The sequence below is a fragment of the Falco rusticolus genome, chromosome 5 (genome assembly GCF_015220075.1).
Source record: "Falco rusticolus isolate bFalRus1 chromosome 5, bFalRus1.pri, whole genome shotgun sequence".
NCBI lineage: Eukaryota > Metazoa > Chordata > Aves > Falconiformes > Falconidae > Falco > Falco rusticolus.
This window is the reverse complement of record NC_051191.1, coordinates 67,153,109-67,172,750: the sequence shown is the minus strand read 5'-3', so window position 1 is coordinate 67,172,750 and position 19,642 is coordinate 67,153,109. Positions and strand designations below refer to the sequence as shown.

The 19,642-nt window shown below is 48.3% G+C and overlaps 2 protein-coding genes across 7 annotated transcripts in view; one reads left to right on the top strand and one right to left on the bottom strand.

Moving 5' to 3' along the window:
- WASHC1 (WASH complex subunit 1) overlaps positions 1-2,075 on the top strand; it is a 47,897-nt gene extending 45,822 nt beyond the window's left edge. Inside the window, exon 11 of the mRNA XM_037390719.1 lies at positions 1,688-2,075. The gene's annotated coding sequence lies outside the window, so the exon portion shown is untranslated. The remainder of the gene's footprint in view (positions 1-1,687) is intronic.
- On the bottom strand, positions 730-19,475 carry DDX11 (DEAD/H-box helicase 11). 6 transcript variants are annotated; one of them, XM_037390716.1, is made up of 26 exons: positions 19,293-19,474; positions 18,834-19,076; positions 18,383-18,469; positions 16,656-16,813; positions 15,476-15,521; positions 14,818-14,925; positions 14,176-14,263; positions 13,500-13,702; positions 12,774-12,926; positions 12,622-12,668; positions 11,738-11,817; positions 10,407-10,451; positions 10,217-10,284; positions 9,643-9,681; positions 9,053-9,176; positions 8,388-8,525; positions 7,814-7,926; positions 6,419-6,491; positions 5,940-6,043; positions 4,992-5,141; positions 2,966-3,034; positions 2,688-2,788; positions 2,179-2,263; positions 1,516-1,591; positions 1,183-1,337; positions 730-1,062 (listed from the first exon to the last, which is right to left on the bottom strand). In XM_037390716.1, exons 1-26 carry the CDS (start codon positions 19,356-19,358, stop codon positions 1,033-1,035), a joined length of 2,649 nt encoding a protein of 882 aa, XP_037246613.1. In that variant the 5' UTR covers positions 19,359-19,474; the 3' UTR covers positions 730-1,032. The 6 variants fall into 6 exon arrangements, with proteins under 6 accessions (XP_037246613.1, XP_037246614.1, XP_037246610.1 ...); XM_037390717.1 differs by having other exon boundaries at positions 8,388-8,522; XM_037390713.1 differs by having other exon boundaries at positions 730-1,337; positions 19,293-19,475.
- Between the last annotated feature and the right edge of the window lie 167 nt (positions 19,476-19,642).

Genomic DNA, 19,642 nt, shown 5'->3' with positions numbered 1-19,642 from the left:
GTTACAAGCAGGCGCTGCCCACTGCTGAAGGCAGAGCTTGTGCCAGACAGTGGGGTCTGCACCCACTGAAGGGGCAGGAGACTCACAACAGAAGTTTCTCAGAAGCAGCTGCTTCTTTCCCTGTGGGGCTAATTAACAATAGGGAGCAGGCACCAGCTTTGTATCTAATTATAAGTGCTTTCTTCATTGTGAAGAGCCTTGAGAGTTAGCATCCAGCTGCTGAAACTGGCAAGGAGGCAAACGAAGCTCCTGGAAAGAGGCTTGCTCAGGATGCCAGAAAGTGCTGAGGACAGCTGTGGGATTACAGAGCTGTCCTGGTTATTGCTGCCCTCCAGCACTGACCCACAACCCAGGAAAGAAGCCCAGGAAGGTTACACTTTAGAAACCCAAACTTTTACTTACTATTTTCCACAGAAAGTTACTTCGAATTAAAAAACCTAGGCAGTAAAAAGAGCAGAGCAATCCTGTGTTAAACAGTGTTCAAAGGAGAAGCGCTGTGCTGTATTATGGCCATATCTTTATTACCCTTGAAAGAACAAACCTCTCCCTTCAATCTGTCGACTGCTTGAGGCAAGTCAGAAAGAAGGGGACAAGAAATATTACCTAGAGTTGCCAGTCTGACTGTCTAATTCCAACATGACACAAACCCTATGGAAAGCTCTACATTTCCGTTGGGATGGGAAAAGGCAGATGTGTTCAGTCAAAATAATGATACTCTCCATACTTAAGTGTTTGAGTTGAAAATATTTAATCAATTTAAATAAAACCTTAACAGCTGTAAACAAATAGGAACCTGCCACTACTATCTTTACCTGCCTCAGGCCTACAACCAGTTTCCCTCCTAGTTATGTTGCTGAAGGCTTGTCTCACCTTCACAGAGCTCAGATATTGAACAGCAAACAACTACAGGGGGGGCAGGAAGCAGAGATTCACAAACTCCTTGGTATGGAAAAGCAGGAACTTGTGTTGCTTCAGGTGTTCTTCAGAGGCGTAGCTCACAGAGTTGACCTACAGCCTGTTCTCTGGTCCTCGTCACAAAGCATCCAACTTCCCTCGATGGAACTAGGAACACACAAAACCAGTTTGCTCCTGGCCTTACTCTAAAGTGAAGGTTTGAGAAAAGTACAGATGGGTACAGTGGGAAACAGTTTTGGTAGAAGTATCTAAGATACAAGTTCTGACCTTTCTTATCTCTGCAAACGCTGATCCAAAGGCAGGTTTCACCTGGGTTCTCTCCCTGATCCACTGTGGCAGTTTGTTAAAGGTGGCAGGGCGTGTGTACCTGTGGTCCAGGAGCAGGATGCTGGCAAAGTCCTTCTGATGGCGAATGGCTCTGCCTGTACAGTGTACAACCACATTAAAATGGCCCAGTCAAAAGTTTGTTCTCAGACAAAGAAACTCATGTTCCTGTCATCTGTACTTAGATAGATTTGTAACATGTCCCTTTTCCCACCCTCCTACTCCAGTGCAGTCACATTTTGTATCCCCCAACCTGTCCAAGGAAGGATGAATTACCTATCGACTGGTTTACTGCCTTCATGCACAGGTTTTCAATCAGCACTCTGCTAGGTGCCTGGCCGGCAGCTCTGGGCTGGAAAGGAGAAATAGGTAAGACTAAACATGAGCCAGGTGTAAAGCAAAATAGAGTCTTAATGACAAAGTGAGGCACATGCTTTTACCCCTGCAGAGCGAGCAGGCAGCCAAGCAATCCCCAAGCTGAGAGTGAGCAGCAACAGAAGAAAGGCTGCAGTCAGAAAACTATGTTGAGCATTCACAAAAAGCCAGCCCAAGGCCCCCTTAAAGGCAGAAAACTTGTCCCCAGCTGCCCAGGAACAGCATCTCCAGTGGGCAGGGAGAAAGAACAAGTGAGTCAAGAGGACTTCTGCTACCTCCTGGGGTGAAGGGACCTTGCTCCCTTTGGAACTCAAGGAGTTCCCAGCGAGCCCCACTGGTGTTTCCCTCCACTGAGCTTCTTCCCCGTGTTTAGAGCCCCCTGCACATGACAGTGTGGAGAAGGCTGCGCTGTCAGTACCACACAGACTGGGAAATGAGGGCAAGCTCAAAGGAAAAAAAAAGGAAAAAAATCTTCGAAGGCAGCCCTGGGACTTGTGTGCTGGGAGGGAAGTTAATACTGAAAAGCAGAAGTGAAACAGGCAGAGGTGTACGTGTCTCTGTTACCATTGTTCTGTCAAGCCAAGTCATTTTTTCCTGGAGCTCTGGAGATTTAATGTTGGGGTAAGGCATTCCCACCATAATCACACACCTGCAAGGGGCAAGGGAGGACTGCGTTATTCTTAATGTCTCATCCTAGAGCACCCTGCCAATAGGCTGATGAATTAGAGGTCACTGCATCCCTGAAAGACAGCCAGCCCTGGAAACCAAAGGCGGCAATTAAAGCACAGCAGTCTGACAAGCATATTCTGAATGGAAAGCTGCAGAGGGATTCAGGTTGCCAGAACAAGGGATTATCTAGCACAGCAAGCCTGACTGCATCACTCACATGACAAGTAGTCTGGTCAAGCTCGGTTTTACACCCCCCAGCAGACTCGGTCCCATTGGTTTATGCATCAGCCGAGGCCACGTCCTCCCTAGGATTTTCTATCTATGCAAGTACTGATGCATCCATCCTGCTTGGAGTCACCACATCGCAGGCCCGGTGCTCACCTTCCAAGGAACAGCCACCTTACCTTCCCAGGTCATCGGAGAAGTTGATCCCTTCGCTCATTTTGCCTCCAACTACAGAAAGCAGCAGGGCCCCCGTCATCTGTCCTCCTGCCTGGCTGCAGCGCTGCAGGAGGGGGACCAGCAACTTAAACCAGAGTAGGGAAGATTTCTGTGCTTCAGGAACACTCCCACACCTGGGCTGGAGTCCTCTTCCCTTGCTAAAAGCTGCAGTGCCCTCTTTAGCAGCACTCTGTGTGCAGCTGGGACGCCACGCTCCCACCAGCCTGCCAGCTCAGCTTACCTTTATGCACTTGGCATACTCCACCAGCACCTGCTCCACCTGGCTGGCTTTCTTCGGCTCCTGAAAGATCTGTCACAGGCACAGCATGTCAGTTGCAGCAACAGGGAAGCAGTTTAAGGAAAGCAAATCATTTTACTCCCATGCCATTAAATGGCACATGGAACTAAGATCAGAGAAGGACTAATTGCCTGAAAAAACAACTTAACCAGCACCTTTCCCCTGCACCCTGGAAACACACTGCATGCTCACTACAGCACTTTTCAACCAGGCTCTGAACGGACCAGCAGCTGCTCTGCCCCTCCAGCATTCCCTTTCAGCTTTGCCAGGCTTGCCTTAACTATGCAAGAAGTTACAAGTCATCTGAGAGCTGAAAGGCAGGAAGGCAATGTGCACCTCTTCCACTCACGAATAAAGATCCAGTGGGATGAGGAGACCCTGCAGCTGCAAGATCCTGGAGGACAGTGACAAGACCAATCAGTTCAAATCACCAATTCACTCCATGTCATAGCTCCCCTTGCCCACTGAATAAACTAGCTTTCTATGGAAAGCATACATAAAGTAGTATTTCTTTATGTTATTCTAGCATGCCTAATTAGTTACTGAAAGCCCCTGCAGTTAATTAAGCAGCATTTTGATAGATGCTGCACTTTGGCCTAAATCACAAGTTGTTTTCCTTGTAAACAAGAGGTGCAACATCTGTCTTTTCTGTGACGGTGAAGAACCAAAAGGACGTGTTTTGTCTTGGTTAACAAGAAGTACTATTAAATTTTACCAGCCAGAATCAGTCTTTCATTAGAAAAATAATTGGCAATTACAAATATAAGCCAGAATTATTTAACTTATTGTAACAGTAGCTAGTTAATCCTCTTAGTTAAATTAATTTTCCCTGCATAATTTATATATAATCTCAGTGTGATCTCACCCGTCACCTCAGGAAAGACTTTAACCTTCCTCTGCTATGATATGATCTTGTGTGTGGGCAGCTGAAAGTCACACTTGCGGCACTTCGACCAAATTGCCTTGCTAATGCATATCCAATTTGCTGCAGACTGCAAAGGCTGAACAAGAACAAACCAGAGTTGGAAGGCAGAGCAAGCTGTGTGGCATGAAGCCTTGGAGGCACCAGGCAGGCTGTTGGGACCCTGACAGAACACACCTGAAAGGCGCTATGAGTGTTAGCTGTACAAACACATGGAGAAGCTGAAGCATGATACTTCTACCTCAAAAACCTACAGGCATACCCAGGTGCCAGAATGCCTGCACCGAGGCTGTAAAATACCTGGGACTGTGCTCTCCTAAGCCACATGGGAAGCTTTTTAGCTTTTGGTAAACAGAATTCACAACCAGGGTGTAGGTAATTCTTTTTTCTTCCCCTGGCACGTGATCCAAGATCCCTGCCCCACACCCTGAGACAGACTGCCTGACCTTCAATACCCAACTTTCAAATACTTGTGTGAGAGTCATTGCAAAGATTTTATATTTGCAGTGATCTCCCGATTTAATGTTTCTTATCGCTTCTTCAATGGGAGTCACCGCTGCTACTCTTTCAGTTCTTATCTCTGTACTTCTACCAGAAAAAACCCACCATTTGTCCTATGAACTGCAGTCTAGTCCCACTCTGCCCAGCCCTCTGTTGTGCTGGTCTGTGTTCAAGGCACACAAGCTGAGCCTGGGAAAAACAAATTCCCTGTAAGAGCTCAACCTGAACAGCCTCTCAGCCACACGGGAAAAAGCTCGCTGGTTATGGAAAGCGAGGATTGTCTCCCACCATGGCCACTACACAAGACTGCACGCTTAAAAGAATCTATAGCTGCATTTAATCTAATTTAGATCCCAGCTCAGTGATCAGCCGCCCGGGAAGTATCATTTATTCATTACTGGAGGGATTGGCTAGATAAACATCCGCTCTGCTCTGCTGTGCAGAGTATGAGAACAACTCGGCAAGAGAGGTCTGTAACGCATAGATAATTGTTTGATTTTTGAAGCCTCCATTTAAAGTACCAACTGCCCCTGGCTGCACAATTACCTTCTTCTTAGCTGCCAGGCGGGTGAGCAGCCCCATCTTCTCCCAGTGTGCATACACCTGCTTCTCATATTCATAGGAGGGGAAGAAGCACACCACACCTCCTGGGACCACGTTGCACAGGTTGCAAAGGATACGACCTGTCTCATCCATCTGTAAGAGAGACAAGAGCATGTTGCAGCTGACAGGAGCTCCCACTAATGCCGCTCCAATTCTGCGCTCAATCTCAGGATCACATCTCCCCTGTGACATACCTTAGGGGAGGGAAAATGTGGGAAATATGCCAGGTCTAAGAGAGCTCTCTAGGGGAGCTGGGCATCATGAAATAGCTCTTCACAGCTTGGCCTCTCTGCCTAATCCAGGATTTCTGTTCCTGCTGTGGAACAGTGGTCATTCAGGAAAGGAGGGTTTGTGTCTGCTGTCCCAGTGGATGGGACCTGTCACACTAGAACAGATGTGGAGAGCTAGCTAGCACATCTGGTGGAGATTCAGCAGGGGCAGAGCAGATCTAGTGTCTGACCTTGGGTGCTTACTGACCCACCAAAGGAAGAGGGAGAAAGTGTAGAAACATCTGCTGCTGCCCCTGTGGTCTGGGCTGCACTCTGCAAGGCTGCCACACTCCGCTGTCACTGAGCCCTTCAGACTGCAAAGCACAGTCACAAATCTCCTTCTGATACCCAGCACACAAATGCAGGACCTCAGTACAGCCAAACAGGAGTTGCTAGCATTCCTCATCTCCAACAGCTATCTCTGAGCAGGCAGCTCAAAACCCCTTTTACTGCTACTCTTTCCCAGTTACTTGGCAACACACCTGCCCCAAATCCTATGGATTTCCCTTGCCATGGCTTTTGATCCGCTCACCTTTCAAACAGAGAGCACACTATCCTACAAAACATAAGCACGTGAAGCAAAAAAAGAGATACCAAGGAAGGGAACAAAGGAAAGACTGACCATCTGGGGCAGGTCTCTCGTCTGGTAGGTGAACTCCAGCTGCTGGTTGGAAGGACCATTGCAGAGGATTATGGGTAAAATGTTTTCTGGAGGAATCACATGTCCTGGAGACAAGAACAAGTAGTAAGAGTCAACATTGCTGCTGTTAGCACAAACCCCGCTAGCTAAAAAGCTTTATCTGCATGCAGTGACAGAGGCGCCTGTTTCCCTGCCTAAGCCAAAGTGCCTAAGTCACTCTGCTGCGCTGGCTTCCATTCCCTGCGCCCCTGGGAGGAAGTCACGGCACACTGCCTGCTGATACTGGCCAAGACCACTGAGGAAGCTGAGAGTGGAAGGGAACTAGCACCCCTTTGTTGCCCCGATTTCTAGGAAAGATGCCATGTTGCTTATGGAGTGCTGACAAAACAGCACCAAAGAAACTGCTGCTCTCGGGTCTTGCAGAGACAGATGATCTCTCCCTGCCACCCCCACACACTCACCACAAGAGAACTCCACGACACGTGCAGGGTCCATACCAGCACAGGATAGCAACTGCTCTCGGAAATCAGCCACCTATGAACCACAAGCCAAAGAGGCGTAAAGTACCAGTGTCCCAAAAGATGCTACATCAGCAACACTGGTACTGCTTCTCGAGCACCGATGTCGGGGGAGAGCTAATCAGCTCCATAAGGTGGGTTGCTGGCCGCAGCATGATGAGATGGCACACAACCATCCCACAGGAGGGATGACTTTCGCATCATGGAGGGAACCCAAGAGCATGGGAATGCCGAGCACACAAGCCAGGGCTGAAAGGCGTGCTGGAGACCACGGCAGGCAGGAGAAAGGGCCTGCCTGATCCCGCGGTCGGGGAGCGCGTCTGCCTCGGCGGCCCCGAGCAGGGCAGCCCCCCGCAGCGCCCCGGCCGGGCGAGGGGCGGCAGCGCCCCCTGCTGGCGGCCCGGCCCCGCGCGCTGCCCAGCCTGCGGCCGCGCTCTGCCCCGGGGCCCCCCCGCCCGAGGACAACAGGCTGCGTGGGGGTGGGGGCGGGGGCGGCCTCCCCTGTCCGTGCCCGCGGTCCTGAGCCTCGCCGAGGCCCTGCTGCACCGGGCAGGTGCCCTGCCTGGAACCACCCCGCCTCTCCGGGCCCACACGCTCCAGTTGCAGAGTTACCCGGGCCCAGGACCCCCGAGCACCGCACGGAGCACGGCTGGGGCTGCAACCCATCGGCTCTCCCAGCTGCAGCCTGAAGGGCTCAAAGTTGGAACGGTGGCCTTGCTAAAAGGAGGTTCGGCGCTTTGCAACCCCCTTCCCTCATCACCACAAGGGCAAAGAGGAAATCCCAGGACACTCATGTCCAGAACGGGATAAAAGTCACTAACGGGGGTATCTGACACCCCACGGCACCTGTACCACGCAGACACACTGCCCCTTAGACACTAAAGCAGTGGGGAAAGGGTGATCAGCTCCCTGCCACCGTACCAGTACTGAAGTCTTGATTTTTTTCTGAAAGATCCTCTGTGGGATGGTCCCTGTGGGATCCCTGTCCCTTTAGAAGGTCATATGGTTTTACAAGGTCCTCTGACTGCTGCCCATGCTAGTCCCAACCTACCATGAGCTCAGCCTCAGCCTGTATCGTCCCGAGGACAAGGCTGACAAGGTTAATCCTGCCCTTGCACCTACAACTTTTTGCACCAACAGGCAGTGTGCCCATGTCACGCAGGGAAAACATACCAGGGAGATAAAAGGGGAGGTAGGAGAGAGGTTTTTTTCCACACACACACCACTGGAAGTGAGAAGAGCACATTCCAGAGGGCCAAGCTGCTATCCTTCCACATCTGCTTGCAGATAGCACCACAGACCTCCTGAGGCCTCAGCATAGCATCTTTTTTCCCTTACCGGCTGCATGGTGCCCCCAGCGATGATTACAGCACGGCATTCTTCCACCACCTTGGCAAAGTGGACAGCTGGATTCAGCAAGAGGAATTTGAGGCTGCTCTGACCAACTGTGCCTGGGAAACGAAGAGAAACAGCATCAGGAGCTAGCTGTGACACACACTCGGAGACGAGAGATTCTCCCCCTGCCCTGGGCACTGCGGCAGGTCACCACCTCTCAAAGCAAGGACTTGTTATTCAGCACTGCCAGAGACAGAAGCAGGTAACACAAACCTGGAAGTTACGTTCTGCTTCCTAATCTTCCTGGTGCTGTAGAAGAGGTGCAGTAATTTGCAGGACAAAAATTGACATCCAAAGTGGGAGCAGAGCTCTGCAAACCCTGGCCCCACCATCCTTGGTTAAGAATTTGTTTAGGTTCATGAGCGTCCTCAGACAGACCAAGCCTGCCAGCCTGCATCACGGATGGCAGATACGTTGCTGCAGGCTCCCCCCAAGCTCAGGATCTCCTCCCTCCCTGCCAGTGAAGCATCCTGCTTGCAACTCATGCAACCTCTCCCCAGCTCGCCCTTTCCAGTACCTTGCCTGTTGAGAATGACTCTACCATCTTGGTTTGCATTCGTAAGGGCTGACAGAAATCCTTCAATCTGCATCAGCGGAGAGGCAGTTCGGAGCTGGTCACTCTCAGCCTCCATGGGAGGGCTCTGGGGAGTACCTGCTGGCCCAAAGAGAAAAAGGACAGGCAGGCAACTTAGGCCACACTTCTAAACAGAGGGACTAAGCACGAAATACAGATGAGTCCTTTCCACAGGAACGTGCTTGGTCTACGTAGGCAGGCAGAGAACAAAGACCAAATAAAGGTGAGAAATCAAATTCTGTCTCATTGCTGGGGGCGGGCAGGGTGGAATCTGTTTTTGTAGCTGTTCAGCATCACTGAACAGAGCTACCCATGGTAGCTCAGGTCACAGAGCCAGCAGGTCACAGCAGTGCAAAGCTCGAGTGCATGCAGTGTAGACACGGAATGGCATCATCATTTTGCCTGGAAGGGACCTCAGGAGATCTTCTAATCACATGTATCTTTGCCTGGGTCCTCCAGTTAGATATGTTAAAAAACACCTGTGCAGGACAGCTTCTGCAGTCTCTCATTCTTCAGATCTGCCTCCCCCCTTTCTCCATGCAGATAGATGCAGATTGTACCTCCTCACTTTGTCTGCAGATGCACAAGTAGAGGATGTCTGAACTCACCCTCTTTATTAGGTCCCTGCTGGAGGGTTAGAAGAAAGTTCTGCAAACCAGCCAACTTCTGGTTCTCCTTGTTGGTCTTCACAGCTGTGGCAGTGCCTCCATAGCGCTCCACGAACCCAAAAAGCTGCCAAGCAAAAGCCAGAAAGACTAATATTACCAACAGCAGGAACCAGACAAGAACGGGTTTGCTGGCCTGCCAGAGATAAAGTTCCCTGGTAGGTGTTCACAAACCAGCCCAATCACAATCTATCAGCACAGCCCCAAGCTCCTGTTACTTTCCTCTACCCACTGAACCAAAACCAAAACAAGTGTCTGATGCTTGTTCCTCCAGTGTGGTGCAGCCTACCGGGCTGGCAGTTTCGAGGCCAAGCTGCACAGTGTTAGCACCCACTGGAAAACCGTGGTACACCATGTTGTATATTTCTTTACTGTATAAGCAAAAGGTAATCTGCCCACATAGTGCTTTTTGCAGGAACCATTTTGTTTGCGGAGCAGGGTGGAGAAGACCCAGCTGCTGCATCTTCCACTTCAAACTCAATGTGTGATACTGCACTTGAAAACTGTTGACCATTAAGCCTCAGGGGCAGTACCTTCCTACTGATGAGGCTCTTCTCACAGTAACGCTGAACCTGTTGGGAGAAAGACAGAAAAACGAACTGGCATTCAGCACCCCTTCTCCCATCCTGCCGTCCTTGATCCCTGTCCAGCAGGGGTGTGCTCTTGGGGAGGGGTGCACCATTCCTTGTTGAGTGTTGCCTCCCAGACAACAGTTTATGACAAAGGCATTGCTTCCAGAGTGGAAACACATGGTGTTAAGATGCTGTGTTTGGAGGTTCAAGGGATGGGTTGAGGTTATTGGAGTAGTAGTTTCCTCATCCTCAACCCTTACAGTTTAGCTTTGCCCACAAACACCTTATGCGCTCGTACATGTTTAGTTGCTTGCTTCCCTCTACCCCAAAACCACCTATCCAGCTCTAATGCACTGTTATCCAGACAGCAGCAGAAGAGATCGACCTACTGGGGAGGTGGGGAGAATCTGCTAGAAAGCAGATTCGACCATGTGGGCCTTGGCTCTACTTCCACCTCTCACACACGCTTCCTGATAACCTTGAACAAGTCAGCACCACCTAGGAGTGCCCTAGAAGACTACAACACTTGCATTACCTTGAAGAGGTTGATATTGTCAATCTGGCTCTGAAATAGAAAGTCATTGATAGATTTTAGCACCGTCCCTGAAAGAAAGGGGGGGAAATGAGAAAAAAAATTACTAGCTGCTGGGCCTGCAGCCCCTTACTGCCCACAACCATGTCCCTGACTGATGGCTGCATACCCCAGGTGTTCACTCCAGTCTTACCTGTTTGTGAAACTGCCTGACAGCTAGGATTTTGGTTCACATTACCTGTAAAACATGAAACCGATTCAAAGAAACTTACGAGTCCATCTTAAAACAAAGCAAGAAACTAACAACTGAGCTGAAACAGACACCCACACCAGGACAAAACCCAAGAAATAACTGTACATCTGCAAAATGCAGCTATTACAGACAAAACATCAGTTCCTGCTCAGTTTTCATTTCCTCTGTATGACAGTCCTGCACTGTAGGACAACTGTGCTGCTGCATCCTAAGAAACACCACCTACATTCCTTCTGAAGCAGGAGGCAGGAGGTAGGGTGGGTGCATACAAATGCTCACACACTACGTAGTCATCATGCTGCAAAGATAGAAGGGACAGCGACTGCAATGCATCCCTCACCCCTCCTCAATGCAGCAGCGGGGAGCTGGGAGGCGCATAGGCTGACAGGAGACTGGGAACTGGGGAAAGCCTCCAGCCAGCTCCATGCCCAGACCCCAACAGCCAGAACAGGATTAATTGCTGTCACTCCCCGCATTTTAAGCCCTAGCATTTAACACCCACCTCACACCTCATTTTGCAGCCTCAATCAAGAAGCTGCACACAAGCTGCATTTTCTAAGGAAAGCACTTAACTGAGTGTGGAGAAGAGAACAGGGGCAGGAACAGAGCAGGAAGAAAAGTATATGTTTCCGAGAAAGGCAGAGAGTACCACCAGGCCCTTGCCCCAAATTACTGCATTTTCCCTAAGCAAGGAGGAAGTTCTTTATGAACATACAACAGGCTCTCCTCAAGACACACTGAGGTCTAGCAAACAGGTCATTAGAGGAAAGGAGCCCTGCAAATCCCACCGGATTTAAAAATCACAGCAAAGTAGTATTTTCTCACAAAGGAAAAGCACCACTTAAGAAAGACTCATTCTGCAGAGGCATGCCTGATGGATAGAGGCCTTGCTACCAGATGACCCAGGAGATTTATTCTGTGAAGCTCTTATGCCATCTGATCACTGTAATACATCTGCTGTATTCCTCACTTACCATCCTACCTCATCCCCACTGAGATCAAATCTGAAAACCACACAGAAGAAGGAAACTGTCTCTATCAATTTATGATGTCATCTGCTGCTCCTCAGCTAATCAAAGAGAGGGGTTCAGGCATACACCAGTCAACGTCCCCATGTTACAAAACAGCCTGAGAAATAAAATTGATGGCATCTGAACATACACATGAGCAACACTTCCCCACAGTCTCTGCAGAGGGGGAATGGGGACAGAGCCTGAGGAAGCACCAATAGCTCAGAGACTAACAGCACCCCTAGAGATAGGTTTGCTTACCTCCCAGCACAGCCACAAACCGCTCCAGCAGATACAGGATCTGCTTAATGTACATCAAGTTCTTTGCCTTCAAACGTTTCCTGTGAAAAACAAGACAGGTATTAGGCCCCAAAATGCCTTTAGGGACTAACTCAAGCAGCTGAGCTGCAGAAGCAAGCATCTGAACTCCCTTTAATTTTGGGGAGACAGGAAGCGAGAATGATTTCCCCTAGGCTCACTCTCCCTATTTGTGACAAGGCATAGACCTCTGGATACCCTGCCTAAGGTCATCCCAGATAACTCACTCATGCACCTCATACTGTTCCTACCATTGCTGTTCTCCTCACACATTAATTACAGTTTGTTTATTACAATGGCAGTGACGTCTCAAGTCCCTGTTGCAATAATGCTCCACAAATTCAGATTTATTAGCACCGAGCACAATAATCAACCACTGCAGGGATGACGATGCAGAGCCAAAACCCACGATGCAGAGCCAAAACCCACGTATAGCTTCCTCCTCCTCAGAGCTTATTGCCTCAGCCATAAAGCACATGAAGGACTAAGGTCCGGGAGAGACATGAAAGGCTGAATCTTTTGAAACTCTGCATCACAAAGCAGGAGCGATTAGAGGGAGATAGATACTGGGAAAGGAACAGACAGTATAAGGGAAAGCCAGAATCCTCAGGGTATCCCCCCTTCTCACTGCTTAATACCAGCCCCAGGAGTCTGGCTTAGATGGATTCTAGACAGAGATAATGAAGCAAGTGGCTTTTCAACTGCAGAAGTATTAATGCAAATAACTTTCCACTGGGGAAAAGCAAGAAAGACCCTGCAGACATGAGACAAGCCATGGCATCCACACTGCCTGCCGCTGTTGTGCCATTTGCCTCTGAGATCCTCACCTGTATCGCTCCATGTACTGCAACAGCTGGGAATGGGCACAGCACAGCTACATGAACAAAAAAAAAAGGAGCCGTTATGATGCAGGAGTCAAGAAGGGTGTTCTGCTGGATGCAGAGCTCACTTAGGATTAACAGGCCAGGCTATGACTCACCTGAGAGCCACTGACCTCCGCACTATGGATACAGGTGATGGTGTCTATGAGGTTGTGGGCCTCATCAATGATTACAACCTGGTCCTTCAGCTTGATCCCAGCAGCGCTCCTGGTAGGCTCATGCAAGAGCATCTGGTAGGGCAGCACCACCAGCTACAGAAAAAGCACACGCCGCCCTGATTCTAGCTTACAAACTAGATCCTTACAAACTTAGGGCACTCCCCAACCACTCACTAAGGGTCCAAATCAGATGGCCTTGCAGAGTTCAGTCAAGTAAGTTACACTTATGGCAAAGGTAGGAAGAGAGACAGCCCATGCTTGAGAGGGGCACTGGCATTTAAACTGAAGGTAAGTTATGCCACAATTGCCTGTTGGCTCAGGTTACCTTCTGACTCTCCTTTGAAGCACTGAAAGCATGTCTTCTGATAAGAGAACCAAGCAAGAAAGAGTGGTGGCAAGAAGTAAGATTACACCCACATGCCAGTATCGCCTCAGTTATTGAGCCTTTCAAGTATTTCAGAACGCTGAGAAATACTCACAGCCTCCCTGTTAACTTCACGTGGGTATTCTCATTTTCCTTTGCTTTCTCAGTAAAACTACAGCTGACAGAAATACAGCCCGTTTACAAATTCTGGCAACATTGATTAACAGTACTGGAGGGAGCAGGCAACTGGTTTATTCTTAGAGCCTCTGGCATTAATTCTGCTAAAACTGTGTACACCTTACCTGAGCAGCAGGAATGGCGTATCGACTCCCAAAATAGGGGCAGGCTTTGGTCTCCCTTCCCAAAGCCACCAACTGCTCAATATCCTTTACTTCCACTAGAATTTCATCACGGAGAAACTGCATTTGCTCGTAGGAATAAAATGGGCATACAGTGCGACTCACACGTCTCTTCTTCCCTTCATTCTCTTCATGACTCTTCTTTTCTAACAGCAGAAATCAAAGCGAGCTATGAGCAACACACACCCTAGCCTGAAACAACCACTTTGCAGAAATGCCTGGATTTCAAAGCAGGCTTTGTCACATGTATTTTTGACCTATCATCTATTTCAAAATTATTCAGCGGTAACATCTGCATCTCCACAGTGGCGCTGCTCTTACCAGTTAGATTTAGCCACGTGACATTTTCCAACGTTTCTAGTGGTGAGTTACAAAGACAAGTATCCTTCCGTTGCAGAAGGCCTGACCAACTTAAGACACTCAGAAAATACATACAGGTACCAGCATCCTAGACTGGACGTCAAGAAAAGTGCTGAGGACCTCCAGCTCTGCTCCTCCAACCTGCCATTTTCAGGCTCCTACCACTGTCTTGCTAGAACTGACTGGCAGTGCCCACTGTCTCCAGACTCTCATACCAGCTTTATCAGCGATTGCTTCCCCAGGCCAGAAGTGTTCCTACCATGTTTATTCTTTTGCATCTCCATGCAGCGGTCATTGATGAGCTGGAGAGCCCCCAAGCGTTGCACCTCCTCGTTCACACACAGGTTCTTTAGCAGGCAAAGAGCAAAGCGGTAAGTGGTCAATTAAGAACTGAGTGCCCCTTTGCTGTACAAGAAAGTATTTCTTCAAATCAATCTCAGAAATGGAATAGTCTATCAGTCAGACATTGGGCATACTAACTGCTACAAATATGCCTGAAACCCATAAAAACTTAGCAAGCAGAATAAAAATGGGAAAAGGTGCACTAAGATGGCTCACTGCTACACAATAGCTTCTAAAAAATGCTACCAGAAGTAATACTAAGAGCGCCTTCCCAGTAACCCAGATGTCTGTAATATTCCACATCAGAAAAGGTAACAAAAACCCCCAAAGTTTTCTTGCATTTACACCAAAGGTTAAATGGCCAAAACACAGTTCACAGAAAAATGAAAAATGTACATCACAGATCTGTGTCACAACCCGTGACTGCTTTAGTTTTTCAATGGGAGATTCAGTCAGTCCCTGAGATGCCTTCTGTGGTGTCAAACCCACACACCTCGGCTAAGTCTCTCCCATCAACTTTAACATGCAGTCTGGGTCACTTGTGAACAACACCACATACCTGCCTGGAACCCAAGGAGACCAGACGTGTCTCTTTCCCAAAAGGACTTTTTTGCACCTCATGCACAAACTGAGACAGCTGGGAGTGAGTGCGGCTGCAGTAGTAAATCTACAGTAAGGAAGAACAAAAGGAAGACTAGAAGAACGTGGAAATCAATCCCCTACCTACAACCAATCCTGCAGGGAATCAGCCAAGCACTTCAACAAGGTTAATCTTGCTCAAGCCTTCAAAAACACAAGGGAAGGCACATGTTTGAGTGCCATCTTACAACTGCTGAGGCCAACAGCCTTATCTTTGTTTTCTCCTATGCATTTGCCTTTGTTTACATTTAATTTTCCAAGGTGCCTATTAAAAAAACAAAAAGGCACTCACCATTGGAGAGTAATAAAAAACTGTTTCTTGCAGCATGCTTTCACAGCAAACCACAGCAAAAATTCAGCAGTGCTAGCAGAGCAAGCTGTTTAGGCAGCCAGTGCAGTCCAGAAGGAGATGAGCACAGCAGAACTGGTTGCTATTACCAACACATTTGGCAGGTACTGGATGCTAGTCCCTAAATCCTCCTTTACTGCACAACTCTGGGAAGGGTGCAAGGAAGCCATAATTCTGCTCGCTCCTATGCCGTTTTATGAGGTGGCACTACTTACTTTCCTCATCTCACCTTAGTCACATGCTCTTCTTCCAAATCATCGTCGTCAGCTTCCAGCCTAAGAGAAGAGAAAGCTCAGTTTCTCAGTTTCCTTTCAGCAGATCACTGACAGTTAGAATCAAACAATGCTCTACTACAAGAGAAAGGCCTCAAGAGAGATGGTTATGTCATCTCAAGAGCCTCAGATCTTAACTGACAAGGTACAAGAAAAATCGACCTTTTAAGAATAGTGTAAGTGTGCACAATCAAGTCAAGCTTGCTCTTTAAAAGAAAAATATCTGTAGGGCTGTGTCTTTAGCAACTTCAAGATTTTTTTTATTTTTTAAATCTGGGGCTTCTAAGCCCTGGGCATAAGCTAATCAGTGCTATACTATTCTTTGGTGAGCTTATTTATTTATTTTTGTAAAACTTTCCCTTTAGAGACAATTTACCACCCTCAAGCTGTTGCATACAGAAAAGCTTCAGGAAGATATTCAGCTGCCATAGAGTTCCTCAAAGGCAACAGCAGTTTAATGTTTGATAAACTACATGTAAACTAAGTAGTTAAATGTTTTGCAATTTTTAAGGCAGAAGGATCTGTCTAGATACTAATTAGTAAATTTGTATTTTAAATGTATTTGACTTTTCATGCTGAAGTATGGCTTCTGGCTTTCTGCATAAAGCAAATGTATGAAAGAGAGAAGTGTGCATGGGGTTTTCGTGCTGAGACTTGGTCTTTAGAAATATGAACATCTCTCCCTTTAGAGTATCAAAAGATGCCAGTGCCAATCCACAGGACTGACAGCTTTCTATGATGCCCCGAGTTCCCTTTCGCTTTTCTAATGTAAGGAACTTGATCTCAAGTCATTCACTCAGCAACCAGAAGTGTTCTTTGGGAAACTGGACATAGATAAAGGCAGGGCATTGCCACACATTTTAAGAAAGATGCACTTTCTCAGAAAACACTTCAGGACACTCTGCTCAGTCTAACAAAAATTTAGAAAACAAACAAACAAAAATAAAATTGCCCCAAAACACCAAACAGCCAATTAAACAAACAAACCCCCAGAACAACCACTACCTTACACAGCTTGAATGGGGGAGAGACTCCAGATCTGCACAATCACAAGTGAAATCTCTTTAATCAAGGCAAGCCAAGAATGATACAGAAAATGTTCCCTTGGCATGGAACCCTCTCAGTCCCTGACCTTACCCATATACCACTTTCTTTTCTTCGTCACTCTCATATTCAGCAAGAATCAGCTCCTCCTCATTGTGATCCAGCTGCTCTAGAACATCCACTCCATCTCCCTCTGAAAAAACCTCCTTGCTGAGCTGAAGAAGGCGCTTTGTCTCATCCTCCTCAGACCTCTAAAAGGAACATGTGATCACATTATTTCTCACACAGAAAGAGAGGTAGCACGCCCATCACTTTATGCCATCAACACGTCAGAAGACGGCACAGTTCCTCACAGGTAGCCAAGGGAATGGCTTGCTGGGTTAAACCCCCAGCAGGACAAGAAATGCACCCAGGGTGTCTGAAGCTGTTCAGCCCTACAGAATGCAGCTGTTACCAACAACCAAAGACTTGCCCTCGCAGACATATATGAAGGGGAAACTTCTATGCAACTAAGAACTAACAGATCTTGAAATGACAGTATCCATGTAATCCAGTATTATTTGCTTGAAGTGGCCCATAAAAGACATCTGCCTGAGAAAAAAGTGTGTAAACAAACATGTAAGGACATAATCAAACACCATCCACACTTAACCCAAAGCCAAGATAAACTCAGCATCTGTTTTAGAATGCAGAGCACCAAACTTTTGCTGTTTTTTCTCCAGTTATGCAGTTCTTGTTCTAACACAGGTCTACCCCTCTACAAAAACTCCATTAAACTGTTAAGAATAGTTTTCTGATTAACTTTGTGTTCTGATAAAGAAAACTTCATTTTTTAATCTGAAAATAGTATCTTCCAGTCAATGAGCTTTTTTTCACCACGACATTATGAAGAAATGCAGTTAATGAGCAACAGGGGAAAAGAATTAGTTGCTTTTCCAAGTCTTTATAGTATTTCTCACACTTGCTTTCTAGCTTTTTATCATGCTTTCATTTCACATGATCTTCATTCTTCTTTAAGAGACAAAAGTTCTTTGTTCCATTTGTTTTTATATGCCATTCACTGTTGCTACTTCTGCCATATCCTTTTCACAAAAGTTGACCAAAACACAGCACAGCACTTGAGATGGAGCACACTAAAAACTAATAGCCTGGCAGCCTAATAAATCTGCCCGTTTGGGGACCTGAAGTATGTATTTCTGGGAAGTTTGCTTCATACCACCTTAGAGCATTTAGAGGCAAGAGTACTGAGCCCAGCTCACCCACCTAAATATCAGGAAAAGATATCTGTGAAATTTTTATATGTGGAATTTTTATATGTAGAAAAGTGACATTTCTGAATAATACAATCATGTTTGCTATAAGAGTAAACAAAATACACTCGTTCCCTGGTGGTGAGCAAAGCACAACCAAAGCCTGACCTGGCTTTTTTGTGGGGGTCTTCTGTTCTCATGACCTTGAATTTAATCATAGTTCTACAGGTTTTAGTACAGTAGTACAGTGTGTTCACATATGCTCATAAAACGGAGAGCCTTCAAAATAATAACTCCAAGTATTAAAGCTGTTAAAAGCAGAAGGCCAGAAGACCATCAGAACACACCACCTCTCCATCCACACACACACATTGTCACAGAAAATTCTCTATGCACAGATTGTTTTCCATATTTAACCAAAAACTTTGGATGGCCAATTTCAGCAACCTAATACACAGAGCTACCCAAACAGATGGGTTAGAAATTCAGTGTAAAGTTCCCAATAAAATCAAGTGAAAAACACCTGAGGTAACCAAAAGAGAAAGCTCTAATCTCTGCAAGATAACTCACCTTCCTCTTTGCTGCGTATTTTAACTGCACATTATGGCGAATTCTCTCAAGACGTTCTTCTCGCTTTTTCCTCCTGATCTGCTCTTCCTAAAATAAAGGGAGAGTGAAGGAAGGATGAAGCGTATTTAGTCCAAAATCCTGGGTATAATTGCTTTCCTATGCCCTAGGTATAGTAAAAAATTAACTCTGAAACAAAACTGTCAGTACACTGTCCCTTTCTCCTGGGGTGCATGCCTATTACATGTTATTATGTTCAGAGCGATACAGTTTCCTATCTTAGGCAACCTGCAAGGCAATGCCTCGTCCCTCATAACTGAGACAAAGTCCTACGAAAGACAAAGACCACCACCAAAGTTTGCCTTGTGTCCATCCATCGCCACCCAGGACATCAGCCTTTCTGATCCTCACACCTCGCTATTTTACCCATCTCTGCACATGAGCATTTCTCAACCTTTAGCCTGTCCACCAAGTCCTGCTCTTCTTTCTTCTGCACAAACGCTGTGACCCACTCTGGCTCCCCCGCCGCGCCGCTGCTCTCGGGGTGCCCTGACCCGGCTGATGCTGATGCTGGCTGCGTCTTCCCCTCCTGCCCGCTGGCCTCAGGCGCCAGAATTCTCGCCTCCTCCTGCTGCTTCTTCTCCTCAAAGTCTCGGAGCCAGGTCAGAGCCCCGCAGATAAGGCTCAGGGATTTTCCCTGACAGAAAAAAAGAACGAGTGAGGCCCCGCCGGTGGCCGGTGACGACTCCACAGGGACAACCCGCGCAGTGGCAGAGCCCGCTTCTGAGCGGGCCCGGGCCCAGACCTGCCCCTCCCCGGGTACCCCCGGCCCTCCCCACCCCGAGGGGCCTCCTGCCGGCCCCTTCCCGCCGCCCCGGCCTCCCGGGCCCCGGCGGCCGCCGCCCCGCCTCACCGTGCCCGTGGGGCTCTCGAAGATCCCGACCCGGCCGGCCTCCAGCGCGCCGTACAGCGCCTCCATGAACTGCTCCTGGATGCGGTACGGCGTGTAGGGGAACGGGAACCGGCCTCCCCGGGGGCCCGCCGCCCCGCCGCCCGCCGCCTGCGGGAACGCGGGCCCCGCGCCCGCCGCCGCCCAGCTCGCCATCCCGCCCGCCGCCGCCCCGCTTCGAACCGGGCGCCCGGAGCCGGAGCCGCCCCCGCCCTTCCCGTGACGCTGCGGTGACGGGCAGCGCGGGGCGGAAGGGAAGGGGCGGAAGGGAAGGCCCGCAGCGCGGACGGGCGTGCCGTGCCGTGCCGTGCCGT